The 19,133-nt window shown below is 42.9% G+C and overlaps 1 protein-coding gene and 1 long non-coding RNA gene across 3 annotated transcripts in view; one reads left to right on the forward strand and one right to left on the reverse strand.

Moving 5' to 3' along the window:
- Positions 1-19,133, reverse strand: part of LTBP2 (latent transforming growth factor beta binding protein 2) — a 204,309-nt gene that overhangs the window by 171,069 nt on the left and 14,107 nt on the right. Inside the window, exon 3 of the mRNA XM_069092220.1 lies at positions 1,851-2,094. Coding sequence (XP_068948321.1) covers positions 1,851-2,094 — 244 coding nt within the window. The remainder of the gene's footprint in view (positions 1-1,850; positions 2,095-19,133) is intronic.
- LOC138164417 (uncharacterized) overlaps positions 15,287-19,133 on the forward strand; it is a 56,571-nt gene continuing 52,724 nt past the window's right edge. For both annotated transcript variants that reach the window (XR_011169051.1, XR_011169052.1), the window contains exon 1: positions 15,287-15,419. This is a non-coding gene — a long non-coding RNA (uncharacterized lncRNA). The remainder of the gene's footprint in view (positions 15,420-19,133) is intronic.

The following is a 19,133-nucleotide window of genomic DNA, read 5'->3' on the forward strand; positions in this document are numbered from 1 at the left end:
TGAGGTCGGATTTGAACTCAGGTTCTCCTGACTTCAGGGCCCATGCTCTATTCACTACACTACCTAGCCAACCCAAGAGAAATCATTATTATTAAATAACCAAACATTAGGCAGATCTAGGGTTTTTTTTCCCCTTACTAGATCTTCACTCTACTAGACCAAGCCAGTGTTTGAAGGACATTGCTGATAATGAGATTGGATTAGCTTTCCCCTTAAACTTGTTCAATCTCTACCCAAATGGGGAAGCCTGTGATCTACTCAGGCTTGGGTGGGGATAGTTCCTTTGTCTAGAATGCCCAAAGCTGGAGGTGATTTGGAAGTAAGTGAAATAATCAGAGTCACATCCCCCAGACCCTCATTAGAATATGTCCACCTCTGATCATATTCATTCTCTCCTTACTTGTTAACCAATCGGTCAATTGTCACCCTCAGGGACACCCGCTCTTCCAAGGTATATTGAGTAGGTTCCATGAGGGGTCTTTGGCATTTGAGAGTGTCACTGAGACCTTTTATTAATAATTACTAGCTTGATTAATAAAATTATTACCTAGAAACTATGTCTCTTGAACTTTTTATACGTCACAGAGGCCTGTGAGGATCAAGTGAAATAACATATATAGAAACACTTAAAAGCATGGCCCTGCCTGTCAGTCTTAGGCTCCCAGAACCTTCACCTCTCCAAACAGAAACAGCTCCATCTCTCTTGGAAAGAAAGAAATCACATTTATGTCCCACTGGGCAAAATTGCTCGAGTTGCTAAGACCCTGGACTCTAAACATTTAGCATTAGTGGCTAGGGGGTCCTTCTTCTAGGAAGAATAGAGTGAGTCCAAAAGACCAGGAGTGAATACCTCAATCACCACAATAATCACAGTCTTCCCACCCACCCCACCCCCCAGATACATTGCTGGGGTCGCCTGCAGGAACCCTTGTTTTGGCATGGTGGCTCACAGACAGCTAGGGAGAGAGAGAGAGAGATTGAGCCGTGTAAGTGGGATGGAGCTTTCTTCAGCAGTAGCATGGTAAGTTTGGATCTGCCCCCAACCAAAATAGATGTGAGTAAATTTGGCTTTTGTTTTCTTTATCCAGCCAGTAGTGAGATGAGTGGAATGTCCTGGAGCCAAGTCACCTCTGTGCTTGTAATTATGTTAGCTATGCTTTAGGAAGACAGTGAGAAGGTCCTAAAGGTTGTCCACGTATAGTGGCTTCTTCACCTTCCTCAGTCCATGATTGACCTATGAACTTCCCAGATCCTTTCCCTTTCTCTTCCTTCAGAAGCTTAATGCCTGGCTGTTTTTGTCTTTATTTTATCTTCTCCCAATCAAACCAAGGTTTCTTTTTCTGGTCATTTATATCTTGACAAAGATTTAAATTAATAGGTTAGTCCTTGTTCTAGAGTATTTACATCTTAAGATTGTCTCTGATTAAAGAATGAAAGGCTCATCTTCTATTTTGTTTTGGTTTTTTTTGGAGGCAATCAGGGTTAAGTGACTTGCCCAGAGTCACACCACTAGTAAGTGGCTGAGGTCAGATTTTAATTCAGGTCCTCCTGATTCCAGAGCTGACACTTTATCTACTTTGCCACTTAGCTGTCCCAAAGGCTCATTTCCTGTTAAGGAAATTTCAGCTTCACCGAGCAGGTAGGAGAGGAAAGGCAGACTCCTGAAGTCGCCAGAGCTTATCAGGCTTTCTGGTCTATGAGCCCCACACTGCCCACTGAAGACTTCATATGGCACCAAAGGGAAAGGGCATACTAGCAGTGGAGTAAAGAGTAAATAAACACTCCTTAAACACTCAGTTGTTTAGGAAAAAAATGGCATTTGTGCCCACAATGAAAAAAGGAAAACATACCCAACTGGTAACTTCTGCAACACCGGAGACCGTACCACTGAGGCAGGGCTGTCTCTCAGCCCACTACTCCTGCTGAGGCTGGGTAAAACCAGTGGCGATCGAGGCACTGGCTGTGAAGGTTGGAGGTGGTACTCCTCATCAGGAATGACCTCTTCACAGTGGTTACCCCGGAAGCCAGAACGACAGACACATTGCTGGGGCCGACTGCAGGAACCCTTGTTTTGGCATGGTGGCTCACAGACAGCTGGGGAGAGAGAGAGAGATTGAGCCATGTAAGTGGAATAGAGCTTTCTTCAGTAGTAGCATGGTAAGTTTGAACCTGCCCCGAGGGGCCAGAAAAAGCTACCTTCCAGCTTAAGTGAAAGAGGATCTGAGTCATTGAACCCCCTTCACACCCCAAGCTAGGTAGCCAAAATGGATGCCCTATTCCCATGATTGATCAACTAGAGATATGAATGCAAGGGGGTAAATTTGACTTCATAAATATTACTGAGACCTAATGAGATGGAATCCAAGATTATGAATATGGTACTGAAAAGGAATCCCTGGTTCAAAAGAAATAGGATAGGTAAAAGGGGAACGGAAATATTTAAGAAAATTTGTCCATGTGAGTCCAGGTACAAGAAGGTAGTGCAGAATAGAGAATATTTGGGCAAGAACATTCATGGAGGCAGAAAGATAGCCATATCGTCAACAGAGGATACTATAGATCTCTTACATAGAACGAAGAAACAGATAAGGAATTTGGAAAACACATCAGGATCTTAGTGCAGAGAAATGATATAGAAATGATGGGGAGAGGGGCAGGGCAGAGTCAAGACAGAAGAGTGAAAAGTCACAATTGCCAAACCTCCCCCAAAACCCTTCCTACACAATAACCACAGAAAACACCAAACAGAATTCTGAGTGAGAAAGCCAAGGAAGAAATGAGTCATTTTTTCTAGCCTATAGCAGTTTAAGAAGACATGAAGAGAGGTCTGTGGACAATGGGATAGGGGCTGGCAAGCAGCAGCAGTGTCAGTGCCCAGGTATGGCAAGGTGATGAATACGTGGTCAGAAAGAGATTCCAGGGGACCCCTGTGCTAGCACTAGGTGATCAGGTGCCATTTGGCAGCTCTGTCACTCATGACCCTGTTCCAGAGGAGCAGTCAGGAGGGAGCAGGGGCTGTACCTGGATAAGGAGAAGAGAAAAGACCAGAGGGCAGTGAACAGGCCTCTACCTGGACCACACTGCTTTGAAGACACCAAAAACATATAGACTCCCAGAAAATCCATGAAAGCAGAAGAACATAATAGACAAAAGCTCAGCTACTCATCCCCCTCAGAGATGAACAGAGCCCAATTCTAATATAAAGTCCAAAGTCAAGATGTAGGTGGATAAATGAGCAAACAAACAAAAAAAAGTTATTAGGGTGACTGGGAAACTCAAGACAAGCCCAGAAGAAGACAATGACCTGAAAATGCCTTTAGCAAAGTCTCAAAGAAAAACACAGGTTGTACACAAGCCCAACAAGAATTCCTAGAAGAACTAAAGAGCGAGATTTTTTTTAAAAGAGCAAAATAATTTTTTTTTAATCAAAAAAGAGTGGTAGAGGAAAACTGGGAAAAGAAATGAGAGTTACACAAGAAAATTATGAAAAGAGAATTAACAGCTTAGTAAAAGAGGTACACAAAAAATAATAAATAAAATAATTCCTTAAAAATTAGAATTGTCCAAATAGTAAAAGAGGAACAAAATCTCACTGAAGAAAATAACTCCTCAAAATTAGAACTAGTCAAGTGGAAGCTTATGACCCCATGAAACATCATGAAATCATAAAGCAAAGTCAAAAGACTGGAAAAAATATTTTTAAAATGTGAAATATTTCAAAGGAAAAATGACTAACCTGGAAAATAGATGTAGGAGAGATGATTTAAGAATTGCTAGACTATCTGAAATCCATGATCAAAATAAAATCCTAAACATGATATTTCAAGAAACTATAAAGAAAACTTTCCATATATCTTAGAATCAGATGACAAAGTAGAAATTGAAAGAATCAACTGGTTACTTTCTAAAAGAAATCCCCAAATGAAAATTCCCAAAAGTATTATAGCCAAAATCCAGAGTTTCCAATTCAAGGAGAAAATTCTGGAAACAGTCAGAAATAAATAATGCAAATACCATGCAGCCACAGGCAGGATCACACAAGATTTAGGACCTACCACTAAAAAGAAGTGGAATTTCTAAGCTTGGGAGTTTCAGAGGCTGGCCTTGAGAACCACAGGCATCTAGGAATCTATTCCAGGTGTTACAGTCAGCTCAGCCTGGAGATTATCTGGAAGGATTATCTGGAATGACCTTCAGGTCCTCCTGGCCTCCCCTACATACCCCAGGATAAACTGGAGTGATTTCATCTTTTTTTTTTTTTTTGCTCTTTGGAGGGGAGAGGGCAAGGCAATTGGGGTTAAATGACTTGTGCAAGGTCACATGGCTAGTGTTTCAAGTGTGTGAGGCCAGATTTGAACTCAGGTCCTCCTGACCCCAGGGCCAGTGCTCTATTCACTTTGCCACCTAGCCGCCTTGTGATTTCATCTTTAGAAGTAAACTTGATGAGGTAAATGTGCTGAAAGAACTGAACTAAATTGTGAGCCTAATCTCCTCCCCATCCAGAGACCAAGGTGGTATAGAGGGACTTACGACCCCACCACCAAGGTATTAGGGGATATGTTTACATGTCTGTTCTTGATAAATTTATGAGATAAATAATTCCCTTTATAAAAGGCATCTTAAAATTCCTAACAGAATTGGGTGCTGGTTACTGCCCTCTAACAAATGGGGAGAATCATGAACCAATAGCAGAGAAACACCCATCTGGATCTCAGTGTACCCTAGAACCCCAAGGGGAAAGGGTAACCTTCTCGGTCTCTTAGAGATTGGGACCAGAATATATATGCTACCATTAGTTTTACTGAAATGTTTTTGTTCTTTCTTTTATATTCTTTATTATAAAGGATGATTCTCCATGTAGATCAAGAGAGAATATACTGGGAGATGATGATATTTAAAAACAAAAGATATCGATTAAAATTTAAGTTATAAAAGGACAAGAGAATGAAATCTGAAACCTATGGGTCAATGAGCTTGATTTTGATTCCTGGTAAAATTCTAAAATGTATCATTAAAGGAATAACAAGTGAACATCTTAAAAAGGATGTGGTGATCACAAAAAGCCAGCCTGGCTTCATCAAGAATAGGTGTAATAGGAATAGGAATTTGAAGATCTTCCCAGCCCCTTAATAAACCTAAGGGAATTTGAAGACCTTCCCTGCTTTGAAAATGAACTCTGCCCCCTAATGGGCTGAATGTAATCATATGGAGTCTGTGGTGGGAGGAGTTTGCTGATGGATGGAGCAGAGCCCACAGGAATCTGGGAGTCAGAGCCTGCTAGATGGTTGGAAGGAGAGTTTATTTCTGAGGGAGGACAGATAGGCTTGTGGGTAAATATTGGTCAAAGGTTGGTTTGTGGGAAGGCTAAAGGATGGTGTGGCTCTCTGCTATGTCGTGCTGCACTAACTTCTATGTTGCTTTGATGGATATGGTTTCCTGGTGTTGGGATTTGGTTTTCTGGTATCTGAATAAATGTTTTGCTTCTGTCTTCTATATAGGAGAGTCTGTTATATTTTGCAATTAAGCATCATGCAAGTATATTTATAGTGATTGTGGGTGCTGTAAATATTGCATTGGTACTACAGTAGGTCATGCATGACCAATCTAATTTAATTTTTTTTTGACAACGTAAGGGAATGTTATAGACAAGAGTCACCTAAGATTCAGCAAAACTTGTCAAAGTTTTTCATGAAGTTCCTCTATACAAGATGGATAGATGAGGGTTAAACAATAGGCCAGTTCAGTGTATTCAAAAACTGATTGAATGTCTGGACCTAAAAGTTGTCAATAATAATTTTATATCAGCCTGGAAATAGCTCTCTAGTAGAGACTCAGAGAAATACATTTAGCCTAGTATAATTAAACATTTGTGTTAATGTCTGAGGTAAAGACGCACATGACATACTTATCACCAGGACTTTGATTTTATTGGTATGGAGGACTGCCAGAGAAAGACAGTCCCTCTACTCATGCAAGTTAGTACCTTTTCATCAATTTTTAGTCTTAGAGATGTGAAAGGTTATTGTACTGTATTTTGTCAAAAACTTTCTGCATCTAGTGAGATAATCATATGGTTTCTGTTAGTTTTGTTGTTGATATGATCAGCTATGCTGATAGTTTTCCTAATATTGAACCAGGCCTGCATTCCTGGTATAAATCCTACCTGATCAAAGTGTGTTATTCCATGAGGCAAGTTATAAATGGCTTTATATGATTCCAGAGGCAGTAGGGAACCACAGGAGCTGTGACAGTCAAATCCATACATTAGCTATATCACTTTCACATTTGTCAGTCAATAAATAATTATTAATCAGCCACTGTGTACCAGGCAGTGTGCCAAATACTGTGGACACAAAGAAAAGTGAAAGACAGTTACTGTTCTGAAGGAGCGTGGGTAAAGCTGTGAGAGGGATGAATTAGATTTCAAAGGAGTGGTTTCGGGCAATGAGACCTTGCTTCTCACCGCATACCCTGGAGAGGAAACAGTGTGGTATGATGGACAGACCGAAATAATGCTAGACATAAAAACAAGCAGACCTGAGTTTGAATTAGGTGTGTGACCTTGGGCAAGTCACTCAGCCTCAGTTTCCTCATTAGTAAAATAGGGATAATGATAACACCCTACCTCAGGGGGTTGCTGTGAGGATAAAATAGCATAATTTAAAGCACTTTACAAAACTTAAACCACTAATCTTTGCTATCATTTAGCTGCTTCAGTTGTGTCCAACTTTTCCTGACCCTGTTTTGGGGTTTTCTTTCAAAGATTCTGGAGTGGTTTGCCATTTCCTTCTGCAGCTCATTTTACAGGTGAGGAAATTGAGGTAAACACTGTGAAGAGACTTGCCTAGAGTCCTACAGCTAGTAAGTATCTGAAGCCAGATTTGAACTCATGAAGAAGAGTTTTCCTGATTCCAAGTCCAGTGCTCTATCCATTGTACCCTCTAGCTGCCCAAATCACTATGTAAATGTTAGCTACTGTTACTATTAGCACTGAATCAGTAGTCAGGAGACCAACATTCTCATCTTATTTCAGCCCTAATCGATTAATTGTGTGACCTTGAGTCAATCACAAAAGCTTTCCAGGACTCAATTTTTGAAAGAAAGTGTTGACCAGAAGGCTTCCCTAATCTTCTAGAAGGAATCTTCAAGAGAATAGGGGTTTCAAGTCCTTGCTAATTACAGGATGGGGCAGATAGCCAGTAGCTAAGAAAAGAAAGATCTCTATCCATTTCACCAACATCCTTCAACCCTCACTTCCTCTACCCCAAAGCAAACAGTAGACCAAATGACAAAGATGCCTTGTGGCTCAGCATCCTGGACACGGGCTTCTATATTTCTGGCCTGAGGCCAAGACTCCATCTCAAACCAGTCAAACTTTCTCCTCATTGCATTCGGCTTGCTCTAGTGGCCACTAGACCTCTCCGCCCATAAATTCCTCTCTCCTGCATGTTCCTAATTACAAACCATCCAATCAGAATAACATGAGAACACTGCCCCTCACTACCTTGCCAAGCTCCAAGTGTGCTGCCAACTGGTCAGGAGCCAATATACTTAAGTGCACTCAGGGGTGAAAAACACCCACCCCTACCCCTGCCTCCTCTGACCCAGCTCAATGTTAATGTTTAGATTTAAATCAAAGAGCACATTAAACTGGACCTCCCAGAGAAGATTTAATGTCCCCAGATCAGTCCAAATTCCCAGGGAACCTAAAAGGGGAATGTCTCTTACCAATGATGACCTTTCCAGTCATTCTAGAATGGAAGGACAAATGGGACCATCCAAGTCCAGACTCTTCGAAGATCTCAGTCTAAAATTCCCCCACCAAGGCTCTAAGGAGGACATTATTCTAGCCTTCCTTTTCCCTCCAACCCATTCTACGCATTGATAATACCTCAATTTTCTCAAAATACTATTTTATGCTCAAAAATCTTCAAAAACAGGGGCGGCTAGGTGGTGCAGTGAACAGAGCACTGACCCTGGAGTCAGAAGGACCTGAGTTCAAATCCAGCCTCAGACACTTAACACTTACTAGCCATGTGACCTTGGGCAAGTCACTTAACTCCAACTGCCCTCCAAAAAAAGCAAAAAAAAATCTTCAAAAACTCCTCATTACTTAGCAGGATAAAGCCCAAATCCTTAGGTTGGCATTCGAGGCCCTCTCCAATCTAGCTCCTACCTTTCTTTCCAGTCAAATGCACTCTACTAAACTCTCCAATCCTGCCAAATCAGTTTACTCATTGTTTCCCAATTATATCCTGTGGATTTTCACTTTCTAGCCTTTGCCCATAATGCTTCCCTTGCCCAGAATATCCTCACTCTTCATTATTTGTCTAAATCTTCTTTCAAGGTCCAACTCAATTCTTACTTCTCCCACAAAAATTTCCTTGACCATACCAGCTCTAAACAATAAAAGCTCTATCCTCTGAAAGCTTCACTCTAGTTAGAATTTGGCATATGCTGTTTTATTTTGGCAATTGTCACTTCATGAATTTGTCCTTTACTTTCAACTATGGATCACAGGTCCATAGAGATTACATATATGCCTCTCTGTATCCCAACTGGGACAAGTCACTTATCTTTTCTGGGTCTCAGTTTTTTCTTTTTTTTGGAGGGAAGGCAGGGCAATTGGGGTTTAGTGACTTGCCCAAGGTCACATGGCTAATTTTTGTGGTAGGTATCTGAGGCCGGATTTAACTCAGGTCCTCCTGACTCCAGGGCCACTGCTCTATTCACTGCACCACCAACCACCCCTGTGGCCTCAGTTTTTTTCATCCATCATATTAAGAGCTTAGATCAGATGGCCTCCAAGGTCCCTTCCAGTTCTAAATGTGTATTAGTGGCCAAGTTAGGAGGAGACTCAGAAAATAACTGTGTTCACCACAAGGTCCTCAAGAGCAACCCATCTCCAGGTTCTAGGCCCAGGCCGCCTTCTCCACTCTCACTCACATCCCTTAAGAACCTGCCTTCCACTCTGCAGAAGAATCAGGTAAGCCATTTTAGAGACTCCTAACCCAAACACAAAGTCCAACAACTCTATTTCCCACGGATTCTATCTCTCAAATCAAATTAACTCATTTGCTGCCCATTTCCAGCACCAACTGACTACATACTACCCCCCTGTCCTGTGCTGCAGAAATAGTCACCTATTGGAGACCACAAATAGCCAGCCCAAAATATGATCATCAGGCCAAATGGCATAGCAGATGTGTCTCAGAAGCAAACCTCAATCCTCCTCTTCTTCCTCCCCCTCCTCCTCCTTCCCTATGATCAGGTGGCCAGTTTTCATAGTCACACCTCCTAACATTAATCTTTCTCCAAAGAGGCCCTTTATAAGCTGGTCTTGCCTTTGACAGTGAGACCATTAGCTCTCAATAGAACCAAGTCCCTCCCTCCACCAGTACCTACTCTATGGACTGCATTATACAACCTCAATCTTAATTCTGCACTAATATTGTTTTCTGGATGTTTTGTGTGCTATTCATGCCTCTTGAAACTAGATTATAAGCCTTCTTGAGGGCAAAGACAATGTCATACTTAATTCATATTCCCAGTGCACAATGAAGTGCAGGGACATGTAGTGCTAACTACTATTACTACTACTACTATACTACTACTACCACTACTACTAATAACTAGCATTTATATAGTAATTTAAGGTTTATAAACCCTTTACAAATTTTATCTCATTTTCTCTTCAGCAACAACCATAGTAGGTTGGTGCTAATATTAACCCATTTTGTAGATGAGGAAAATGAGGTAATAGTAGTTAAATGACTTGTCCAGGGTCACACAGCAAGTAAGTATCTGAGGCAGAATTTGAACTCAGGTCTTCCTGATCCCACATATAAAATTCTATCCCTTGTAACACTTATCTTGATTTATGGTCATCAATAATGAAAATATCAGAATCTCCTTTGCCCTCATATCGAGCCACCAGAAGGGTTATAAGGGTGGGGGTTTTTTGAGGGGGAGATGTTTGAGGGAAGGGATAAGGGTTGGTTTTCACCAAGTAGAATTCACATGCACTACTTTCCCTGCCAAAAGACAACATGGAACATGACTCCCTAGACCAGCATGGGAAATTGTAAGGCATTCAAAAAAGTGGAGCCCTGGCATAACCTCCCTCTGCCCACGTGCAAAGTTTGATCTCCAACCATTCATAACTTGAGTTATTTCTGAATATTCTCTTTCTCCATCACTCCCCCCTCCTGCACCCCAACAGGGCACTTGATGCAAGCTGAAAATAAGGGAAGTCTTTGGAATCAGCTGCACAACTAGAGGAGAAAGAAATAAAGCCCCTGAAATTACTTTTAAAGCAGAACGTAATAATCTTTCCCCCTTTTCCCTCCCCCATCCTCTTCTTTACATAACTATAAAGCAGCTGAATATGATTTTACTCAGACTTTCCACACAAAACCTTTACCTTCGGGAAGAGCCCAAACTCAGAACCCACTGTCCCAGAGAGATTTTGGAAGCAGCTTCTCTATAGGGAAAAGCTTCTCCCATAAGCCCCTCAAGTTCTTCTGGGGAAAACAAGAGGGGGAGACAGCTTTCAAGCCATCCTTTCCTCACCTGGGTAGGACAAGGCACCAGGTTATCAGTACTAGAGAGAAAGATGGGGAGTCCGTGGAGTGAGGAGGACAGAAAAGGATCTCATAGGATCATAGATTCAGAACCCAAACCTTGGAAGGAACTTTAGAGGGGAGGGGAAGAGAGTCGCTATCAAGACATAATAGACATTTTCTTAGCTCCAAGAAAAGAATGGTTGAAAATAGTTCAGCAATGCTGTTTTTATTGTCACCCCCTCTCTCTTGGTCTTCCCATTTTCGCTTTCCTTCAGATAGGTGATAAATAGACAGACAAAGATAGATGGATAGATAAATGATAGAGGATAGAGGATATACAGAGAGAGGTAATAATAGATGATAGACAGATAGATGAGAGAAAACGATGATGATTATGATAGACAGAAAAAGAGAGATAGATAGATGATAGTATGATATAGATGAAAGATAGGCAGGTCGATAATTTATCAAGTGTGTTATATTCCAGGCATTGTATTAAATTAAAAGGTAGTTCCTGCCCTCAAGGAGCTTACATTCTAAAGGGGAAGATAATACATAAAGGGAACTGGAAAGGGGGGAAAGAGAGTGCAAAGAGGTCTAGAAAGTGCTGGGGGGCTGGGTAAAATAAGGCCAAATCTGGCCTATCAGAGTGGAAGGTGGTTCCAAAGATAGAGTTCCCTTTTCTGGTGGGGAGGATGTGGGGAAAGCAGCCTAAACTCAGGACAGTGTTGGGGTCAAGATGGCTTTCTTAGGGCTCTTGCTTCTCTTTTATTTAATTCAGGCAGTTGAGACATCACCCTGGTGATGTCATTGATCCTCTTTGAGAATGAGGAACAAATAAGAACAACTCTGAGACAGAAAACTTGGATTTTTAACAGGTTCTCTTCCTCCAGACCTCATGGTCCTGGCCCTCTTCCTGCTGCTCCCCACCCTAAGTCACCATGTTTCCATACAACTGCCCTTGTATTGTGCAGGTCGGTGGTAAAGCCCTGAACCCCTTGTGAAACACCAAGGATTCCCTCATCCATGCCAGGGTCCAGCCCTCACTTTGGCCAGAGCCTTGCTGCACTTTCAGATCAGATGGTAATATTCTCTAGTCACATCTATAGGATCTTTCCTCTGCTGTTTTAAGTTTGATGACACAGAAGCTGCTTCATGCTTGTCTCCAAGAAGCTTCGTGGGGACCCTCCCCCAAGTCATCCTTTGTTTTCCACTGGAAAACCTTTGTGGCCAGTGGAAAGAGGTCTAAATTTATAGTCAAAGGACCTGGATTGAAACCTCAGTTCTACCACTTACTCATTTGTATGTCCTTGGATAAGTCACCTAACTTCTAGGGGCCTCGATTTCTGAATCTTTAAAATGAGGGAATTTGACTAATGTGTCGCTAATATTCCTCCCAGCTCTAAATCTGTGACCCTCTGGAGGCAGACTTTGGACAAGTCACTTAATCTCCACAGGTCAGTTTCTTCATATGTAAAATGAGGGGAATGAAGTACATTAATTCCAACTTCTTAATCTCATTCTTCTCCACACACATACACACACACACACACACACACGGAGATTACCATTAACCCTCCCTCACCTCAAATTCTTCTTTGGGCTTCTCTCTTGATGGACCTAGCCAATATATGGCACAGCTATGGGTTTATGGGGGAAAGTCACTATCAGATTGCAGAGCCACCCCCCAGCCCCCCACTCCCACCACTACAAAGAGGGCAGCACCTTGGGAAGGACGAGAAACAGTGTTCAGGGCTTAGAGCTAGCCAAAAGCCTGGCTCCAAAATAGCAGTGGTGTTCACATAAAAGCCTCTAATGAGAGAAAGATGCTGTTCCTGGCCCCTCGAGCACTTTGCAGACTCGGTCTGGCAGGCTGAATCGGCCTCTACCGTTTGGCGGAGGGAGGAGGGAAGGAAGGGGAGGGTGTGAGTCAGACCTTGGCCCCCTGCTCCTGAACATGGCCTCCACTGCAGGAGAGTAATTGTATTAACAAATGTTGAGATGTTGTAGCCTCTGGGAGGCCTTGGGGCAGGCGGGAAGCAGCCCATTCCCACTGACAGGAATGCTTTGGGAGCTGCCCCTAATCCAAATCTCAGTTCTTAGAGAAACCTCCATAGACACTTCCTCCTCCCCCATTTTGTTGTTCAGTCAATTTCAATTCAATCGTGTCCAACTCTTCATAACTCCATTTGAAGTTTTCTTGGTAGAAAAACTGGAGTGGTTTGCCATTTCCTTCTTAAGATCATTTTACAATGAGGAAACTGCGGCAAACAGGGTGAAGTGACTTGCCCAGGGTCACACAGCTAGGAAGCATCCGGGGCCCAAATTCCATCTCTTAAGTAGACAAATTCAGAGCAGCAGAGTTTCCCCATCATCCTCATCTTCAATCATAGGATCTGAGATCTAGAAGTGGAAGGAATCTTAGAGGCCATCATTTTACAGATGAGGAAACTGAGGCCCAAGGAGTCTAAGTGATTTGCCCCAAATCACACAAAAAGTAAGTGTCAGAGATAGGATTTGAATCCATGTCCTCTGATTTCCCTTGAGCTCCATAGAGCCCTTGTGTCCTAAGCAACCTCAGGAATGTGAGAAAGGATTGGGACTTGGGATCTTCATCCTAGATCCTACTGTTACTCCTTGGGCAGAGAGGACAGAACTCCTTGGCTGGCAGAGGGCTGCCAAGCTTTAGCGCCACAGAATCTGTTTGTTGCCCAGACAGAAGGGTTAAGGGAAGGAAGACAGATGAAATCACACATTCAACTTGAAGGCAGCCTGGGCCTGTGGAAAGAACACTGGATTTGGAGTCAGAGGACCTGGGTTTGAATTCTGGCTCTGCCACCTACTATCTATGTGACCTTTGTCAAGTCTCTTTACAACTCTGGGCCTTGGTTTCCTCATCTGTAAAATGAGAGGATTGGATAAGCTGGTGTATGAGGTCTCTTCCAGCTCTAAAGCTATAGTCCTATGAACCAATCCATAGTTTCTAAATCCCACAGAGCTCAGACACCCAGAAATGGTCAAACCTGCTACCCCAGAAAGGGCAAATGTAATATAAGCCAGGAGAAGCAGTGTAAAGATTTGTCCCAAACAAGCATTTGAGACAGGAGGCAAGAAGAAAGCTGTATCTACGTTAAAAAATTCCAAGGAACTAATAGGAGTCCTTGTATGTGGAGGCTATAGAGAGGACAACATGCCACATATTCTGCTCCTTATGGGATCTAAGGTCCAGGACCACACTTCCTTTCCTGGCCTGGTCCCGACTGCAAGAAATTTGTTATTAGGCCGTTTTGGTCACATCTAACTCTTTGTGATCCCGTTTGGGGTTTTTTTTTTCGGCAAAGATACTGGAATGGTTTGCCATTTCCTTCTGTAGCTCATTTTACAGATGAGGAAACTGAGGTAAACAGGGTTAAGCGACTTGACTAGGACTATCTGAAGTCAAATCTGAATTCAGGTCTTCCTGACTCCAGGCCCAGTCCTCTATCCACTGCTCCATCTAGCTGCCTACTGAAGGAAATGCTCACCCCTTTTAGCCATTTCCCTACCACCCCTTCCATCCCATACATGTACATGTGTACGTGTGTACGTGTGTTTGTATATGTATGTGTATATTGTTGAGAGAGACAAGCAGAGACAGAGAAAGAAACAGCTGTTTACCTTTAGTCTTATAGACTCCAAAGCTATTCCTATGTAGACTTCAGGCAACATAGTGGAAAGACCATTGGCCTTGGAATCAAAGGACCTAGGTCCAAATTGTGCCTCCAATACTTAAACTTTGGTAAATCACTTAATATCCCTAACCTCAGTTTCCTCATCTGCAAAGAGGAAGCAGAAGGACTTAATGGTTTCTGAGGCCCTTTCAACTCTAAATCTATAACTCTCCCCCACGCCCCCAAACCATTTCAATATCTCCCCCTGGAAGTATTCCCATGGAACAATTTTCCAATAGATATGAGACAAGCATAGGAACTGGACCTGAGGTTTTATTGGTACGAGGATTATACTAAGTTGCCACCTTTTCTGCAACTTCTGGACTTAAAGAGCTGCCTAGAGCACTGAGAAGTTTAAATGACTTGCCCAGGGTCCTTCAGACAGAATATACCAGAAGCAGGACTTGAAAGCAGGGATTCCTCACTCTCTGGTATAGAGAGACCAATTCTCTATACTAGGCTGCATCTCATCTAGTCGAGTAGAAAGCTGTTCCCAGAAAAGCTTGAGGATTTGAGGAAGAGGTTCTCCCCTCAGAATAGTCTGAACCTCATTAAACTGGGCCCTCCAGTTGCCAAAAATCCAGGCACTTCTTGGGAATCCTGAATCAGTTCAGAGAATATTGGACCAAGATCCCTCCTAACAAGTTGCAGGGGATCTATCTGCTGCTTTCCTCAAAATTCTCCCAGTGAAGTCAGTCCCTCTTAGTACAGCAACCAGAGCCCAAAAATTCCCAGGGAAATTCTTTATATTCCCTCCACTAACAGGCACAAGAACTTTCCAGGGGAGTGGAAAAAGACCCCCATGAAGTTTGGAAGTCCTTCCAAAAGCAACAGCTATAAACAGTACATCGCTCTCTCCTTCTACCTCCATCCCAGTCCACCCATAACCCATTAGCCTTTCCCCACCTCAGAGTCAAATTCGGCAGGCTCAACAGTCAGCTGTCTCTACAGGCACACAAACACATAAATCTCCCTCCAGAGCTAGCAAAGTCACAGAGAGAAAGACAGATACAAAGACCCAGAGAAGGAGAGAGAGATCCAGATGGAGAGACACCATGGGGTTGGTCAAGGAAAGAGCTAGGGTATCATCATCTACACCTGCAGTGGGGAAATGAAAGTTGGGGGTATAGGAAAAGAGGCCAAGGTAAGTGGGTACACAGACAAATGGGAAGAGAGGACAGACCGATGTGTTAAAGTGGCTTTGGTCTTTAAGAAAGCAACTCTTCTGGAGCAAGAACTTGGCTGGGGATATTATCAGCAAGCACTGAATCTTCTCTATCTTCTCTAATGCTCCATTAGTCTTATTAGTCAGGTATTTAGACAGGGCTAGGTTAAGAACTCACCATTCCATGGTGTTTAAAATTTGAGGGGGGTGGGTGGGAGGATTTGAGCCAGACCCCATTTTATAGGGGGGAACTTGTAATGGAAATGCAAATTTAAAGATCTTCCCTGCTCCTAGGCCCTTTGATAGGCTTAAGAGACTCCAAGAACCTTCCTTGATTTGAAAATATACTCTTCCCCCAATAGGCTGAATGTGGTCACTTGGAGCCTGTGGCAGGAGGCTTGGTTTTCAGGAATGCCCACACCTTGATGCTGTGTGATTGGGCAGTGGGTCAAGAGGGTGGATACATCTCTGACCTAGGAGAAGGCTATATAATCCCTGATGTGAGGCTTTGCTTTGGGGCTCGCTTTGAGAAGTGTTGTGTGACTTGACCAGATGAGACTCTGGGCAGCTGTTGAGAGCCCCCCAGCTTTGAAAAACCCAGATGTTGATGCTTCCCTCTCTGGTAACTGTGATTTGGTATGGATGTAATGGTTGGACAGTTTGGAAGCCTGTCTGCTTGATCTGTTTCTCTGTCTTGTAACTTCTGTCTGTATACTCTGAAGTTTGGGGTGCTGACCTTTTTCCCCTGAACTAGGTAAATGATATATGTTTGATTGATTAAAGTAAGTTTGTTGACCCATTTTGAGTTGCTTTCCTTTAGAAAAGTCGATCTAAGAACCTGTATTGGCAGCCACCCTGGGGATGCTGGGGTGCTTGCTGCTACAGAACTTCATATACAGCTCCTTAACACACACACCCTTGGGAGTCACCCCACATGTGTGAAACTGGCATGAAGGAATCATTAACATTCCCAGGCAATGGGAGTCTTCTTCTAACCCAAAAGGGCAGTTGGGAGGAGGTGGGGTGGGGAGAAGAAAGCAGCAATGGGACGTGATGAAGCTAGAGAGTCAGCTGACAGGGCATGGAGCCAAGAGCTCTACATTTTAAGGCAGTCAGGACATAACAAGTTAGTCTTGGGGAAGCGCTCCAATCCCCACGTGTTTCCCATTAGGCTCATTAGCGCAAAATAGCAACAAGCAAACAGCATCAAGATCAGCTAATTAGAAAATATTCCACCAGTGTACAAGTGGATAACAAGTGGGAAGCCATATACAGAGATGACACCTACAGGCAATTGTATCCAGGAGAGCTGCCAGGTTCCAAATCTAGGGTCAGGATTGGCAAGAGGAGACGTGAAGGTAAGAAGAAAGGAGAGAGAAGAGAAGGGTCATAAAAGGGAGTTATTAGGAAAAGTGAATCTGTTGGCAATAATTGACAAGTAACGCCCTACAGGGATTCAGTCAAACCAGTTGTATACGCATGTGTGTACACACACATACACACACATTATTGCCAACATTCTACAGAGTCAACAAAACAATATTTCTAGTGTTGAAAATTCATTATGGCAAATGGTAAATGGTAAAGCTAGAAAACTGCAAGCATATTTATATAGTGAGAATTTCTCTGGGACTCAAATGCCCAGCAAGAGATTCAGGCATGGATGGACCCATATATGGACAAGGAAGGTTGGAAGAAGTCCTGCTCCCATCAAAGCCAAGACATCCTGTTACTTCATCTCATCTCCTAGCACTGCCCCTTTCACAGCCAAGCTGTCCTTTCCTTTTCTTTCCTTTTTTTTTCCAGAAGGGGGAAGGCAAGGCAATTTGGGTTAGGTGACTTGCCCAAGGTCTCATAGCTAGTAAGTGTATCAAGTGTCTGAGATCACATTTGAACTCAGGTCCTCCTGACTCCAGGGTCAGTGCTCTATTCACTGAGCCACCTAGCTACCCCAAAACTGTCTTTCCACAGGGCTCTTTCTTCAGGTAGGGTCAAAGTGACTTCACCAACTCAATCCTCTTTATCATGTTGCAGTAGAAAGAACGATTTAAGCCTTGACTTTGTTACTTGCCACATTTGTAACCTTGGGCAAATTGTTTTGCTCCTCTACCCTAAATTCCTTCAATTTAAAGATGAGATTAGACTAGCTGGCCTCTGAGGTCTCTTCCAGCTCCAGAGCTCTGATCTTTTTCCACGACTCTTCCATCTCTCCATTCCCCAGGTCTCCTGAATCTACTAAGACTTTTGTCTTCCTATGATTAGCCCCATGCACCTTTCCCCATTTTCATGTTACCTGGGTAGGGGCAGAGAAGGCAAAAGGAAGCAGATACAGCAGGAGAATCATAGTCAAGAAGCAGAACAATTCCCACTTACCCAAAGCACAGAAGAGGGAGGGGGAGGGAGAAACACACACTAAATGAGAGATGATGTGGGCCTGAACTAGGGTGGTGGCTATGTGAGTGGAGAAAGGGGGATGCCTGTGAGACAAATCATAAACATAGACTCAGTAAGATTTGGCTACTGATTAGAAATGTGGAGTAGAATGAGGAGTCCAGTTTAAAACAAAAATTTTAGGGGCAACTAGGTGGTGCAGTGAATAGAGCACTGGCCCTGGAGTCAGAAGGACCTGAGTTCAAATCCAGCCTCAGACACACTTGCTAGCCGTGTGACTTTGGGAAAGTCACTTAACCCCAATTGCCATGCCTTCCCCCCTCCAAAAAGTAAAACCAAAGTTTCAAACCTGAAAGATTAGAAGAGTGGTATTGATCTTGATTGGAATAGGAAATTTTAAAAAAGAGTAAGTTTTAGGGAAAAGATAATGTTTTGGGCATGATGAGTTTGAGATGTCTATGGGAGATCCAATTTAAAATGTCCAACAGGCAGTTGGACATCATCACCGTCATCATCACCACCATCATCACCACTACCAGCACCATCACCATCACCACCACCACCACCATCAACGTCATCATCATTGCTAGAGACCAGGACTGGATGATTAGACCTAGAAGTGGTCTTTGTAGAAATGATAAACCTAAGGGAACAGATGAGGCGGACGAGAAAACAGGTGGAAAGAGAGAAAATAAGAAACTAGTACAGAATTTTACAGTACACCTGTAGATAAAGGAGGTAATATGGGTGAAGAACAAACAGAAGGGACAGAGGAACAACAGTCTACTAGCCAGGTATGGAAAGTACCAGGAGAGATTTTAGTGTCAACAAAAACCCACATAAAAGAGAGTATCTGGCATTTAGGTGGTGCAGTGAATAGAGCACTGGCCCTGGAGTCAGGAGGACCTGAGTTCAAATCGGCCTCAGACACTTAACAATTACTGGCCATGTGACCTTGGGCAAGTCACTTAACCCCAATTACCCTGCCTTCCCCGCCCCTCCAAAAAGCAAAATAAATAAATAAAAATAAAAGAAAGTATCCAGGAGAAAAGGACGGTCAATGGCATCAAATAATGGTGAGACATCAAGAAAGATCAGAGTACTTTCCCTAGCTGGCTAGTAGACTGTTTGTTCCTCTGTCCCTTCTGCTTGTTCTTCATCCATATCACATCCTCTAAGCTTCCACCTCTTCTCTTGTCTGCCTCATCTGTTCCCATAGGTTTATCATTTCTACAAAGAGCACTCCTATGTCTCCCTCTCTCTCTCTCTCTATATATATATATATATATGTATATATATATA

This window comes from Petaurus breviceps, unplaced genomic scaffold (assembly GCF_028583685.1).
Source record: "Petaurus breviceps papuanus isolate PSGF00001 unplaced genomic scaffold, PetGlider_PUasm1.0 189, whole genome shotgun sequence".
In the NCBI taxonomy this organism is placed as follows: domain Eukaryota; kingdom Metazoa; phylum Chordata; class Mammalia; order Diprotodontia; family Petauridae; genus Petaurus; species Petaurus breviceps.